Genomic DNA, 15,208 nt, shown 5'->3' with positions numbered 1-15,208 from the left:
TACTCCTATAGAGGTTGTGTGTGTCTATAGAGGTTGTGTGTTCCTATAGAGGTTGTGTGTTCCTATAGAGGTTGTGTGTGTCTATAGAGGTTGTGTATTCCTTCCTATAGAGGTTGTGTATTCCTATAGAGGTTGTGTGTTCCTATAGAGGTTGTGTGTTCCTATAGAGGTTGTGTGTTCCTATAGAGGTTGTGTGTTCCTTCCTATAGAGGTTGTGTGTTCCTATAGAGGTTGTGTGTTCCTATAGAGGTTGTGTGTTCCTATAGAGGTTGTGTGTTCCTTCCTATAGAGGTTGTGTGTTCCTATAGAGGTTGTGTGTTCCTATAGAGGTTGTGTGTTCCTTCCTATAGAGGTTGTGTGTTCCTATAGAGGTTGTGTGTGTCTATAGAGGTTGTGTATTCCTTCCTATAGAGGTTGTGTGTTCCTATAGAGGTTGTGTATTCCTTCCTATAGAGGTTGTGTATTCCTATAGAGGTTGTGTACTCCTATAGAGGTTGTGTATTCCTTCCTATAGAGGTTGTGTGTTCCTATAGAGGTTGTGTGTTCCTATAGAGGTTGTGTGTGTCTATAGAGGTTGTGTGTTCCTATAGAGGTTGTGTGTGCATCCTATACACAACCTCTAGAGAATGTAACGGCCGGTCGAGGTGATCTCCTCACTGTTCGGAGATCTGGTAAGAGGAAAGCATCTTACTTGGTCAGTTTGTATAATTACAAATGTGCTCTGACTCATTTGATGTGAACTTTGTAGGAAATGCTGCAACTTGGATCTGATATTTGATCTACAGTTGGACAACAAGAAGCTGTGGAAAACTTTTTGAAAGAAACTAAGAGCTTTTAATCTCATATAATAAAGTCTGAAACACGTCCCTTTGGTTGGATCGAGGACACTCTGTCCAAAGCCTGTCAGACAAAATGTAGATGAAAATCTTTGTAAAAACGACATCAAAGCGCAAACTGTTTCAGTATCTTTAATACTGTATTTGGCCATAAGCATGTCCTCCTTTAATGTGAAAGCCTTTAAAGAGAGGACCTAATGGCTGGTTGGGACAAAGCTCCAGAAACATCCAGAAGTTGAGGGGAGACGAGGACAAACTGAAACTGTCTTCCATACGTCAGCCTTTACAAGCACACTTAGAAAAAACAAGTGTCTTTGAACATATTACATTTTTAACGGGCAGGAGGATGTGGTCTTCCTGCTTCTATCTACTGCTGGGTGTGTGAGGCTTTTGTGGACTGTGATGTAAGGTGGCCGATCATTGCAAACAAACTCTGAACTCTGAAATGTCTCCCAGGGCTTCCGCACATTTTGTACATAAACCTCAAATGTTCCTCTCGTCTGACCGTACCTTGTGTTCCCCAGCCTCTGCTCCCAGGACTCTCTGCCGGTCACCTTCCAGGCCTGCGTGATGACCAAAGACTGCGACGTCACAGAGTGGTCTGAGTGGTCCGCCTGCTCCAAGGAGTGCTACGACCCTAACGGACCCATAGGGGAGAGAACCCGGAGTCGCAAAGTGAGCCAGTTCCCCATCGATGGAGGAGCCGACTGTCCTGAGCTGCAGGAGAAGGAGCCCTGCACCCCCCAGGGAGAGGGAGTGCCCCCCTGCATCGTGTAAGTATGAGTCTGTCTCAGAACTGGAAGAGTATGTCAGGATATCTGAAGGTTAGCTTCGTTAGCGAGCTAGCTTACAACAGATCTGCAGTGACATCAGAAGGAGTCATGTGATCACATCGTTAGAATAAGACCAGAAAACATTTCAGGAGAACAACACAGAGACAGAGACAGAGACAGAGACAGAGACAGAGACAGCTTTCTGATCCTGAACATCCCCAACGCTCAGGTCCCAGCTGTGTGCGTCTCTCTTTAGTGTCCCCTGGTCTCCAGCTGTGTGCGTCTCTCTTTAGTGTCCCCTGGTCTCCAGCTGTGTGCCTCTCTCTTTAGTGTCCCCTGGTCTCCAGCTGTGTGCGTCTCTTTTTAGTGTCCCTGGTCTCCAGCTGTGTGCGTCTCTCTTTAGTGTCCCCTGGTCTCCTGCAGGGCAGACGCGCTTTTGACCTGAATCCCACGCTCGGTCCCAGCTGTGTGCGTCTCTCTTTAGTGTCCCCTGGTCTCCAGCTGTGTGCGTCTCTTTTAGTGTCCCCTGGTCTCCAGCTGTGTGCGTCTCTCTTTAGTGTCCCCTGGTCTCCAGCTGTGTGCGTCTCTTTTTAGTGTCCCCTGGTCTCCAGCTGTGTGCGTCTCTCTTTAGTGTCCCCTGGTCTCCTGCTGTGTGCATCTCTCTTTAGTGTCCCCTGGTCTCCAGCTGTGTGCGTCTCTCTTTAGTGTCCCCTGGTCTCCAGCTGTGTGCGTCTCTGTTTAGTGTCCCCTGGTCTCCAGCTGTGTGCGTCTCTTTTTAGTGTCCCCTGGTCTCCAGCTGTGTGCGTCTCTCTTTAGTGTCCCCTGGTCTCCAGCTGTGTGCGTCTCTCTTTAGTGTCCCCTGGTCACCAGCTGTGTGCGTCTCTCTTTAGTGTCCCCTGGTCTCCAGCTGTGTGCGTCTCTCTTTAGTGTCCCCTGGTCTCCAGCTGTGTGCGTCTCTCTTTAGTGTCCCCTGGTCTCCAGCTGTGTGCGTCTCTCTTTAGTGTCCCCTGGTCACCAGCTGTGTGCGTCTCTCTTTAGTGTCCCCTGGTCTCCAGCACTTGCTGCACTTGAAGCTCCTCTCTCTCTGAGTGTCGGCTCATTTATTTCACGGCCCATCGTCACACTGTTATGAAAAGCCACACAGACAGCAGTCAGGGAAACGCTGTAAAATCTCACTGTTTAAGCAACTCAGCTCTGGGAATTACGTTTGCAGACACCGCTGGTCCAACAGCGGGTTCAGGTTTACATTTGTAATGCATGTGTAAAACAAAAGGAGCATCTGTTCGGACTGCTGCTGTTAGCACGCTGGTGTTCCCGTCGAGCTGTTGGCGGTGAACCAAAGAGCCAAGGATGCTCCAGACATAGAGTAAATAATAAAGTGGCTTTGAAAAAGTTCTTTTGACTTACAGTAATCTCTCTAAAGGTCTATTTCAATCTGATTTATGGGCGGTACAATCAGCCATTGACATGAAATCAATGTGCATGGACTCCAGCCGTCTGAATAACTGGCTCCTTTAAGTGTCCCCATCTGGGCAACTTAGAGCCCCAAGATGCACCACTCTCCCGGGGGCCTCGTTGCTCCGCAGCGCTGCCGAGGCGGCTGAGACCTCGCTCATGAATTTGCAGCCTTTCATTGGCGACCTCAAGTGAATCCCATTATGAGCTGGGATCTCCTGACCTCAGGCTGGAAGCCTCAGTGCTTTATTCTGGAGCAGAATCCACCGAGCAAACCGGTCCCAGTAAACAACTGAAAGCCAGTCCTGCAGAATGCTTCTGAGGACCGTCTGCTGACCCTGAGGCAGATAGTAAACACAGAGCGGAGGTCAAAGACTTAGAGAGTCTCCCTAACAATGGTAAGAGATACCCCCCCCCCCCCCCAGGGATTCTCATGCTGTTCAGAGCCTGAAAAAGCCGTGCACACTGAGTGTCCCTCCTGAACAACAATATCGACTCTGCAGATGTTTTCCTAGAGGGAGTCTTAAGATGCCTGGAGGTTCTGATTGGTTAGATAATTGATTTCTTAACCCTCAAACCAATCATCTTTAAATGTTTAGGAAAATGTTTTGCAATTTCTACATTACACCAAAACTACGCTGTGATTACACCTGTGTTACACATCCATACCCCCCTATCGGACCTATGGCACCGTTACACCCTAACACCCATTTAACAGACAGCCACAATACACCAACGTTAGTCCAACATGGACCAGGGATATGCTGCCTTCAGGGTCCTGCACAGCAATAGGTCATCCCTGCTCTCCTTTAGATTAACCCTCCATGTCTCCCCCACCCCTTCAGGTACAGCTGGAAGAGCACCGAGTGGACGGAGTGCCGGATCGACGTTCTGCTCAGTCAGCAGGACCGCCGGCGGGGGAACCAGACCGGACTCTGTGGGGGAGGGATTCAGACTCGAGAGGCGTACTGTGTGCAGAGCACCACAGATACCCCCCCCAACCTCGGCGCCATCAGGAGCAAAGAAGGTGAATCTCCCAGCATGCATTTGTTCTGTTGTCCCTGCTGTGTTAGAAGGAGGAACCCTTACTGGTTACACAGAGGGGGGGTTTTACATTCTGCATCTGATCCATCCCAGTGTTGGGAACAGTGGGCTGCCATATGTACGGCGCCCGGGGAGCAGGGTAGGGAACAGTGCCTTGCTCAGGGATGCCTCAGTAGACCTTCTCTCTGGGACTTACAGACTTTGCCACCCCCGCCCCTGGCAATAAGTAAAGACGGAGGAACTGAAGGCACCAGTTTCATTCTCCCTGCTTCTCCTCCTCCGCTCTGTGATGTTGATGGACAGAATCTCTTGGCACCAGTGAGCAGTGAGTTTGAGCTGTAAGAAAAACACCAATACATACAGAGATGTTAATGCCTCCATCATTCTGTAGACAACCCATTAAATCTCTGGTCTGCTTCACTCCAGAGAAAAGATTCCCGAATGGTGTTTCTCTCTGGCTCTGAATGAACGCCATCTGGGAGGTCTTTCTTCGGTCACCAGGTCGCAATGCACACGGCTCTATCCCTCCCATAGGGAAATGATATTATAGTGTTTAGTAGGAGCTGGTTTACTCCCTGCTTTCACTCCTGGAGGCATTTTTGTACAACTTTTTCCAATGACTTCTCACAGCCTGTTAGTTGACGATTAAGGGACACTTTCTTTAGGGTTGCCTTTTTGTAAACGCTTTCACTAAACGCTGCTGTGTAGTCACGTTGCTGAAGATTTGTGTTTTTTTGTCTGCATCGTTTCTGAAGCTGCAGTGGAACAGTTTTGGGCCGATGCAGCTCCTTTGCACCTGCAGGCCACCGGAGACATTACAACCACAGATTGGCTGAGCGTTTTCGGCTGGTTTTTACAGCACATTCTGACACTTAAAAAAACAGCTGTGAAGAAAAAAAGGTTTGTCAGTTTTCAAATGATCTGCTCCAGCTTTGTCTAACATACACACACACACACACACACACACACACACACACACACACACACACACACACACACACACACACACACACACACACACACACACACACACACACACACACACACACACACACACACGCACACACACACACACACACACACAGTCCTGTCATCTGTCGCAGCTCTGCACAAAGTCACTGATATGAGCAGCCATGTGTGCAGAATCAAAGAGCCCCCCCTTGCTCAAATCTGGAGCTATATGAATATGCTAATGTGGCTGCAACACACACACACACACACACACACACACACACACACACACACACACACGGACACACACACGGACACACACACACACACACACACAGAGATTAGAGGCTTTACAACACGAAGAGGCCGTGCTTATCCAGCTCCGTCCGCCTGCACCGGCGTCTGCTGCAGGAACCAGTCAGACCAGACGCTCCACAGCAGACCCGCCCTGCATCCTCCAGACTCCACACGCAGATAACTGGCAGGACGAGATGGTTAGAGAAGGTGTTGAAGGGGGGGGGGTGAACAGAAGTATGGCGCCGTGCACCTCTCCTCGCTCTCGCGGGTTCAATCATAGCGTCCTCCTGATTCAGAGGAAGCACCTCCACCTTTTTATTCCCAGCGTCGGAGCACATTAATTATCTGGGACTCCTCTTTCTTATCGGGAGCCATTAACAGAATCACTTCCCAGTTCCTGTGTCAGGGGAGGGTTCCACCGTGTGGAGCCAAGTGTCTGTGTGTCCCAATTACTCTGATATCATTTTATCGTTCAGCTTTCGAGGATGATCAGCAAATCCCACAGAGAGAGGCTGGGAGAGGATGGTGTTGGTAATGTCTGTGAGCACACATCACTCCCAGTCCCATTACTGGGAGCTCGGTTCCATTTACTCCCAGTCTGAGAGGACAGGGAATCAGCAACACAAGCAGAGGTTACTGGAGGCAGTTTCAGTGTATACCAACGCTACATCCTCACATTAGTGCTCTTCACTAAAGATGCTATTCCATCCGCTCCAAAGGTATAGCATTGGTCCTCTTCCTGTCTCCTACAAAGCGCTGTATTTATATCTTATGTTAAGCATTACCAAAGTGGCGTTAGCTAGGTTAACGGTGGGTTAATGTCGACACAGTTTGGCTAATGTTCACGCTCTTTGTTGCTGAAACAGAGAAATTGTTGTCAAACTAAATATATTTTCTGCATTTATGTGTACAAATATAGAAGTTGTAGTTGCTTCCCAGACTAAGTGACAGAGAGCAGGTCAGCTGATGGTCTTTGTTGCAGTGGCTCAGAGGTTGTGATTCAGAGCAATATATTATATCTCAACTGCAAGAAGTGTGACGGTGCAGGAGCTCCTGTTATTTGTGGGTTATGGTTGGACTCGTATAAAAACGTCCTGGTCAGAAATTCATATCCTCCTGATTTTCCGTCTAGAAAACCAATATTTAGTGTCAATAATGTGAACGATATGGGGCATTTGTTAGTGAAGAGGCAGAGGGACTCCTCCCCCTCTCTGGTGAAACCCAGTTGTGTCGGCCGTACAGCAGCTGCCTCGGTGCCGCCACGAATCCCCGGCTGGAGCTGGAGTCGGTTATTAATGGCAGGTGGAACCGGGCGGAGCAGGTTCCCTCATTTGGCGTCGGGGAGAGACTTCGCCATCTGGCTCTCAGATACCTGAGCAAGGTCAGTGTGTGTGCAGGCCTCCATTCATCAGCCTTTGTTATGGCGGGACCAGGAGGAACAGAGAGACTATTATCCTCCAAAAGTTCTGACAGAAAGCAGGGAATGGACTGTTGTTTGGTTGGCGTGGAATGAAACCCATCCACAGGATATTATGGTCTGTTTCAGCGGTGGGAGGATGGCTGATTGTGTGCTGCATGTATTAATGACATGGTGTTTGAGAGCCAGTGCGGACAAAGAGTTTTAGATATTCTGTGCCATTATTGTCCAAATACCCCCATATAATATAACTGGTTAGTGTAGAGGCTCCAGGGAATTCAGTTTGGTTGTTTCCAAATGAAATTGATCAAAAACCTTTAAGATTGAACTTCCTATGTGTGGCGTTCATTGGTCCAGAGTATTGATAGCACAGCGTGACTGTCAACATTTTGGCCTCAAATGGCATTTATTACAAAACTGTTTGATGGATTGCCAGGAAATTTGGGACAATCATTCTCCACATCCTGTTGATTCACCGGATGAAAATAAAATAGCACAAATGTTTTTGTTTCGTACCAATTATCAGCAAAATGAATCACTTATCTGCAGACCATTTACATGCATTAAAGCCTATAGGACAAACGACAGAAAGCAGAACAGGGCCCATTAACCAGTAAAGATAGGATAATAGGAGACATGTGAAACTGCCCCAGGACTGCATACCCCCACTGGCTGCTAAAAGCCCCAGGTGTTACAATGTAAGTTGCTCTTAAATGTCCAATTAGTTAGGAAATGTGCATCAATTAAGCCCCATATCAACTCTGCATTTCTAATTATTCCCCTCGTCTTGCAGCGATGTTCTCCAGTCTTCATATCTTTATTATTGCAGAGTTTATTGGCTTGATAAATACCTGTTCTTCAGAGGATAGATATCTGGAAATGTTCCTTTAACTGTGACTCAGCAGCGGCCGGTGCAAAGTGCTGGGTGTGCAGGATGCGTGCCGTCACTTATAGAAGCAGAGGGTAATTAATCTCTGTCTCCTCAGAGGTCCAGTTACAGCGGAGCCCGACAGGAATGATTCATGACAGGGAGGGCAGGGTGCAGGACGTAGAATAATAACAAGAATGTTGTTCTGGAAAGGAGATGAGACCGTCTGACTGCTATCGCTGACACCGATCCACCAACAACTCTTTACTTTTACTTCCAAACCCGTTTCACACCGAGCAACTTCGAATGTTGTTAAAGGTTTGAATACACGAGTCAGTTCTTTGTAATACAAGTGCTGTTGTTGCTGCTAAATGGACCTGCAAAACCTGGAGTGTAATGGCTTTTTAACTGGAGTTTGGTGTAAAGTCACCATAATGCAATGCTGGCATGCATTGTAATCTATTCCTCTGACGTCGAGAAGTACTCCTGTTGCTTTAAAGTATATTTCAAGGATTGTACTATTTGGACATACTGTATGTACGCTTCATTCTCGAGACAAATGTTGTGCTTTTAAACGACTACATCAATTTAACAATCATAGTTACTACCTAATAGCATCTAAAACAACGTTCAGCCATGGTAAGACATGTAGTTATTCCAGGTAACACTGTGAACAGAGCCCCCTGCAGGATCAGTACTTTACTTTCGACCCTTTAAGTACATTTGATGAAAAAGCACTTTTTGAATACAGAACGTTTTCTAGTAATCAAGTATTTAAAAACCAAAGTATTTCAACTTCTCCTTCGAGTCCTTGTTCCACTGGAGTCATGAATGCCCCCAGGTGCCGTTGGATTACCAAACCTCACCAAACAGGATTGGCTTGATCCGATAAAGTAGTCCCATATATCTCACTTATGGTCCTCTTCATACTGCATGTGTTCAGCAGCTATAAAGAAAACAACACGGCTCCTCTGTGACCTGATCTAATCACATCGCCCGTCGGACAAGCGTTTCTGTGTTTCCAGGGTCCTCAAGGGCACGCCACACGTATGCATACTTAAGCGACACTATTAAAGGACGCACCTCTGGCCAAGTGGAGGCAATTTGCATGAGAATGAGTCTCTGCTGCTGCGGCTCGGCGAGAACGATCCATCAGCCGGACGACCTTCAGACTCTCCTGCAGCTGTTTGGAAGTCCGTTGAGAGAACTGGGCCAAGCTGGAGGAGAAATAATCTTTGTTGTTTCAAAGACGTCTGAGTCTGAAGATTTGTGAAAAACAGAGGAGAGAGTTTGCAAATGTTGGCTTTGATTTTGAGCTGAAAGGGTTTCTGGGGGATTGGAGACTCCTGTCATCTGTCTTGTTGTTTGTTCTCTTAAACTTTACATATTTCACACAACTGTGAGTGGACATGGTCCCTTGTGGTCACTGCGCAGTATAACTGCTATTAAACAACAACTACATGTCTGGGTTATTCCAGTCAGAAGTCCATTTCCTTTGTTCCATTACTTTCCCTTTGTCAGTGTTTAGATATGTTGGGAGCATTTAGTACGTTTAGGGGTACTTTAGTTGAGTGTTTAGGGTACAGAGAGGTGCAGGAAGGAGTTCTACCACATAAAATACGTCAGTAAAAACCCCACTGGTGGATTTAAAAACAGAGGTTGCGGCAGTAAGATATAGAGCTAGGGTTAGGGAAGTGCTCCGGCTCTCAGGGATAAAGGAATGTTAAAAACTCCAAAGAGTTTCATAAAAAATATTAGTAAAACCCTGTTAAAATAATGTGTAAATAAGACCAAATAAATAAAAACGAAACTTAAAAATTAAAACCCAAATTCAAAAACGAAGTTGAAAACCCAGCAGTGGACCACAGCAGAGGAGGCAGAACAGCGGGACCGTCCCCCGTTTCGGATCCTCCACTCATGGCTGTTGTTTGTTGTTGTTTATCTGTTGTTGAATGAAGTGAGCTGTGAATGCCTTCACTGTTTCCTGCTGCATCGTGCTGTAATGAAAACGCCACAGCGGTTCAACAACCCCTTTTCTTTCTATGTCTCCACAGCATTGCGTCCGATGGACAGCAACCTGTGCCTGGGAATCCCCCCCAACACCACCCAGCTGTGCCACATCAGCTGCCCAGTGGAGTGTGAGGTGTCTGCATGGAGCGCCTGGGGACCCTGCACCTTCGAGAACTGCCAGGACCAGGCCGCCAAAAAAGGTAGTAAGGCATCACGGAGTTCTTGAGGGATCTCAGACGTAGGGCTTCAAAAACTGGAGACATTTGGGGATCTCGCACCAATGGACTTAAGCTTCAGTGCAAACATGTTCACTTAGAGCCAGAAAGTTGTACTACTGGACCAGTACTGCATTAACACTATGTTTGCATTACCGCTGGTTTAGTGTCGACATCTCAACAGGATCTTTATTTGATGGAGTCGATCAATTTCAAGTCTGTTTGTCCTGAATCCAGAAGTGTTTAAGCGAACTCAAGTGGCTAAGCATAAAGACTACATCTGTAACTGTCACCGTGAAACCAATGTGCATCTACTTAACCAGAGAGGCAATGGCTCATAACAAAATCCCATCGAGACTCTGGGGAAAAGAGGCAAGCCTGATACGTCTACAAAATGTACGGCGTACGCTACTGCCAAGATGATCATTGAGGTGGTAATTAAATGTTGAAGGTTGTGACTAAACTGTCCCTTCCTGTGTCGTCATTTTAAGTGTTCTCTGTGGGAACACTGTCTGACTTTCGAGCAGAGCAGTAGCGTGTGATGTGCTAAGCTAATGCTAACCCTGTGCTCTGCAAGCCCAAATGTTCCTGATGCAAGGAAATCAGAGAGTGCATTTCACTTGGTGTACCTGTGTAAGGATTCGAAAAGGATTTGATGGGAATCACTTCCTGTCCTACAGGCAACATACATCAGAAGAACGTCTCTGATTCTGTGATAGCGCCTGACGTGTTCTGGATGCGTCTCCTCTTGCATCATGCTCGTAATAATCACTAAATGTTAAACTTAGTGTTGCGGTCAGAGTCATGGCAGCGTCTCCACTTCATTTGAGGATGTGCATGGGGGGGGGGGGGCTCGGTCGCTGCTCCAGCCCTTAATTACCCGGGAACAGCGGCCAGCGCCATGACTAATGCATGTTGACTCTGCCTTAATGAAGCGCCTCAAATGAAAGGGACTGCTGGAAATCCTCCTCCATGCATCTTAATGACGGAGCTCCTTACACTCTGCTCACCGTGTTTCTGCAGGACACGCACGCACGCACGCACGGACACACACACACACACACACACACACACACACACACACCTCGGCTCTCATTATCCGGAGAGAAATGGACTTAAAAAGGTCTCATTCAGATCTTTTTATCCTCCTGACGGGAACATGGAATCCCTGGGCTGTGATTGGTCTGCTGGATGTGTGTTTCTTCTGTATGATCCACGGTCACTGCAATGCACACACCTCAGATATCCACATCAGCAGTGAGAACTCTATGTAATACATTGCATGATCCATCTCGGCTTGTTGTTTGTTCCTTCAAAGACGCAGAGATTGTCCCGGTTGTGTGTGTGTGTGTGTGTGTGTGTGTGTGTGTGTGTGTGTGTGTGTGTTAGGTGTCACTCCATGCAGATACCAACAACAACAACAATATATTCTGCCGTGAGTTAATTGTAAAACATCTGTCGACCCTAGTGTCTCTTATTCAGTAAATGGACAGCAGCGGTAAACGTCTCTTCTCCTGAGACTGGTTTTCTGAACCCCACAGGTCAACACAGCCGAGTGTTCCCCCGTCTCTCTGTCCCTTCACACCACACTGCAGATAGCGAGATGTCAGATAGAATTGAATTTCCTGCACTCCGAGCCCCACCCTCCTTAACACCCCCCCTCCCCCACAAAGCCTCCATCAAAGGCTCCAGACACATGTTCCGACCTGTCTGATTAAATACAGGTTTTCGAGGCGGAAATTTAATAGAAACTGTTCCTGCAGACTCTCCAGGAGTCCTTATCGGTCCGGAGCAGGAGTGTGGATGGTGGGGGGGGGGGGGGGGGGGAAGTGTGTGTGTGTGACCTTGGCTAGGTCATGGGATCTGTGCCCTTATGCCGAGGAGGTGAAGGCACCCTGAATGGATGGAGGAGTCCTGCATGGTGTAATTAGAGGAGAATAAAAGCGTTCATTAGGAGGGTTCTTCAGACCTCCTCCTCTCCCGGCCTAATGGACCGTCAGGCTGTAACATCATCAGAGCTCACAGAGGGAAGCTAATGTGCTTCCTGTCAAATCGGGGGGTCATTAACATCCTGTTGTCAGAGGTTTAAACTAAGAGTAACATTTTAAACTTCTACTTCAAGAACCTGACCTGAGTTCTTCTTCCTGTTGTTCCCGACAGGCTTCAAGCTGAGGAAGAGGAGGATCTCCAACGAGCCGACAGGGGGGACGGGGAACTGCCCTCACCTGGTGGAGGCCATCCCCTGTGAGGAGCCCAGCTGCTACGACTGGCTGGTGCTGAGGCTGGAGGACTGCACCCCCGACAATGAGAGGGAGTGTGGACCGGGAACTCAGATCCCTCAAGTGCAGTGTGTGAACAGTGACGGTGAGGCGGCCGTCAGGCAGATACGTTAGCTACGTTAGCTACGTTAGCTACGTTAGCTCTCTCTGTCATGTTGTTGTTAATTGATTGCCATGTACACACACACACACACACACACACACACACACACACACACACACACACACACACACACACACACACACACACACATATATACACACACACACACACACACACACACACACACATATATATACACACACACACACACACACACACACACACACATATATATACACACACACACACACACATATATATACACACACACACACACACACATATACACACACTCACACACACACACACACACACACACACACACACACACACACACACACACACACACACACACACACACACACACACACACACATATATACACACACACACACACACACACACACACACACATATATATACACACACACACACACACACACACACACACATATATATACACACACACACACACACATATATATACACACACACACACACACACATATACACACACACACACACACACACACACACACACACACACAGTGAAAATAGTTTCAGACATTTTACTTTCACTTCACCTGTTTGTAGAATTCTATATTTTGGTTCTGTTTCTTATTATCTACCTGAACATTCAGGGTTTTTATGCTCATATAAATATTTCTATTTTATTTGATATCTTTCTTGCATATTCTTAATTGTATATAATATATATTTCTAATCCTTTTTTTTATTTAACTCCTTATGTTTATCTAGTTGTATTTATTTCAATTTTACCAATATGTGTCCTCCCGTTGTTGGTCTTGGTTTCTAAAATTGCATCCAAGTCAGTCAGGAAAGGTAAATGCATGACCTTGAAAAAGTGAGTCAAGAAACAAAAACCCATTCAAGGTCATCTGGAGTCTGCTCAGTTATACATAAGAGTAATCAGATCTAGAGGCACGTGGAGTTCTTCTGTTTGCTGCACCATACATCACGAGCCTCTGGGTCCAATTAAAGCTAAACTGTGTTGGACTTTTGTTCTCGAGCTCAATATGCAGTAATCATATTTTAATGAAATAAATACAATTATATAAAAGGATATTTTTATAAACATAAAAAGAATAAAATTGAGAATCTGAAAGAAAAATATCAAATCTAATTATATGAGCATAAAAAGTCCAAATGTTCAGTAATAAGAAAAGGAAAACAATAATGAACGTCTAAACAGATGAAGTTAAAGAATCAATTATGACCTAAATATTATGGTGTGTGTGTGTGTGTGTGTGTGTGTGTGTGTGTGTGTGTGTGTGTGTGTGTGTGTGTGTGTGTGTGTGTGTGTGTGTGTGTGTGTGTGTGTGTGTGTGTGTGTGTGTGTGTGTGTGTGTGTGTGTGTGTGTGTGTGTGTGTGTGTGTGTGTGTGTGTGTGTGTGTGTGTGTGTGTGAGAGAATATGGCAATTATGGATGTATTCCTGAACCATAACACAGGCTGTGCTAATGAGGGCCCGGGGGAGACGGGGGGAGGGGGGGCAGGATTCTTCATCAGGTTACATATTATTCTCACAATCAGAGTCCCATTCACAGTGTGCCCGGCCGCCATGTTGATTCTGTGATTACCATCTTACTCCACTCCCCCTGACTCTCTCTGCAGCTAATCATCCTTACTCTCTTCCTGCTGAACAACTAGAGAGACCTGTCCTCGAAAGATCATTCATTAAAGAGCAGTAGGACGTACGACCACTGCTGAGACCTATATCATCCTTTTTAATTTCCTCATGTTCAGATCATGGCGTCTGCTCTCCTTTATAGCCCAACATTAGCCGCCTTTAGCTTAGCGGTGGTGAGGTGAAGTCATGTGGCCGTGCTGTAGTTCCTCTAAAGCCTACCGAAATCCCATTGGACCAGGGAGATGCTGCCTTCAAGGTCCAATTCAGGAACACCACATCATCATATCATATTACACAATCATCCCTTCCTCCTCTCTTTCGGCCCTCTTTATGATCCAGATCTTTTTGAATGTCTGGTGGATGAGGATCTTGAAGGTGACCTCATCCCCTCCCTCCTCTGAGAGGCACTCAGCCGGAGAGGTGTGTGCTTCCTTTGAAAGAGTTGAATCAGAGTTATTGGTGAATGAGATTAGCTCCACAGTCAGTCTGGATTTACTCTCCCTTTCTTCCACATTACCTCCGTCTGAGGTGTTCAGGATTGGAGAGAGGAAGCGTTTCCATCAGCCGCAGTTTGACTCATCTGATGTGTGCAGTGCTGAAAAAAGAAAATTGTCTCTTTGATGGTTTTGTAGAGCTGGCAGAGCTCAGGGTGAACTCGTATCACTCCACCTGCTCAGATCTGAGAGTCACTGAGAGACTTTGAGTCTGTGGGAACGGAGATAAGGACGCTGCTCTCTCTGAAACGCTGTGATGCTGCAAGGCCATGAACATCTTCTGTTTACCAAAAAGTGAAGTATTTATGTTCCGCTGTCTGGAAGGTTTCAATTCAACCAGTTCCTCGAATGCATCTTACCTGCTTGGTAGCATGTTAGCTCATAGGAATGCTAACCTCCATCCTAAATGGCAACCCAGCTATAATAACTTCCTGTTTTAGGGTTTAATTACTTCCTGTTGGAGGGTCTGGGCAGCTCAATCCACCCAGCAAGTGTAGGTATAGAAGTACACAAATTAAAACACACGTATGTATAGTTAACAGTCCCCCCCCCCCCCCCCCCCCCCCCCTTATTGGTTGCGTAGAGTCCAGTTCTTGATAAGAGAGCTGGAGTCCTCCCATTCATTCCTCTAACAAAAGGCATCTAGTCAGCCATCAGTTTTCTAAAGACACTTTAATGATTTCCTCCAGCGATGGAAGACCATCCTCCATATGTCCCCTGTCACCCCCCACCCCCCAGCAGCATGTGGCTTCCCTCAGAGTTCCTCCTGACTGGTATTGATCTCTGGTTGTGTCCTTCTGATGAAAATGGATCTGT

General features: G+C 46.7%; 1 protein-coding gene across 2 annotated transcripts in view; it reads left to right on the top strand.

Moving 5' to 3' along the window:
* The window catches only part of thsd7aa (thrombospondin, type I, domain containing 7Aa), a 92,350-nt gene that overhangs the window by 45,658 nt on the left and 31,484 nt on the right, over window positions 1–15,208 (top strand). For both annotated transcript variants that reach the window (XM_063899163.1, XM_063899162.1), the window contains exons 4-7: window positions 1,361–1,609; window positions 3,910–4,091; window positions 9,696–9,851; window positions 12,027–12,230. In XM_063899163.1, coding sequence (XP_063755233.1) covers window positions 1,361–1,609; window positions 3,910–4,091; window positions 9,696–9,851; window positions 12,027–12,230 — 791 coding nt within the window. The remainder of the gene's footprint in view (window positions 1–1,360; window positions 1,610–3,909; window positions 4,092–9,695; window positions 9,852–12,026; window positions 12,231–15,208) is intronic.

This window comes from Eleginops maclovinus, chromosome 13 (assembly GCF_036324505.1).
Source record: "Eleginops maclovinus isolate JMC-PN-2008 ecotype Puerto Natales chromosome 13, JC_Emac_rtc_rv5, whole genome shotgun sequence".
Lineage (NCBI taxonomy): Eukaryota > Metazoa > Chordata > Actinopteri > Perciformes > Eleginopidae > Eleginops > Eleginops maclovinus.
The sequence above is the reverse complement of the archived record's forward strand: the minus strand, read 5'-3'. Positions and strand labels throughout refer to the sequence as shown.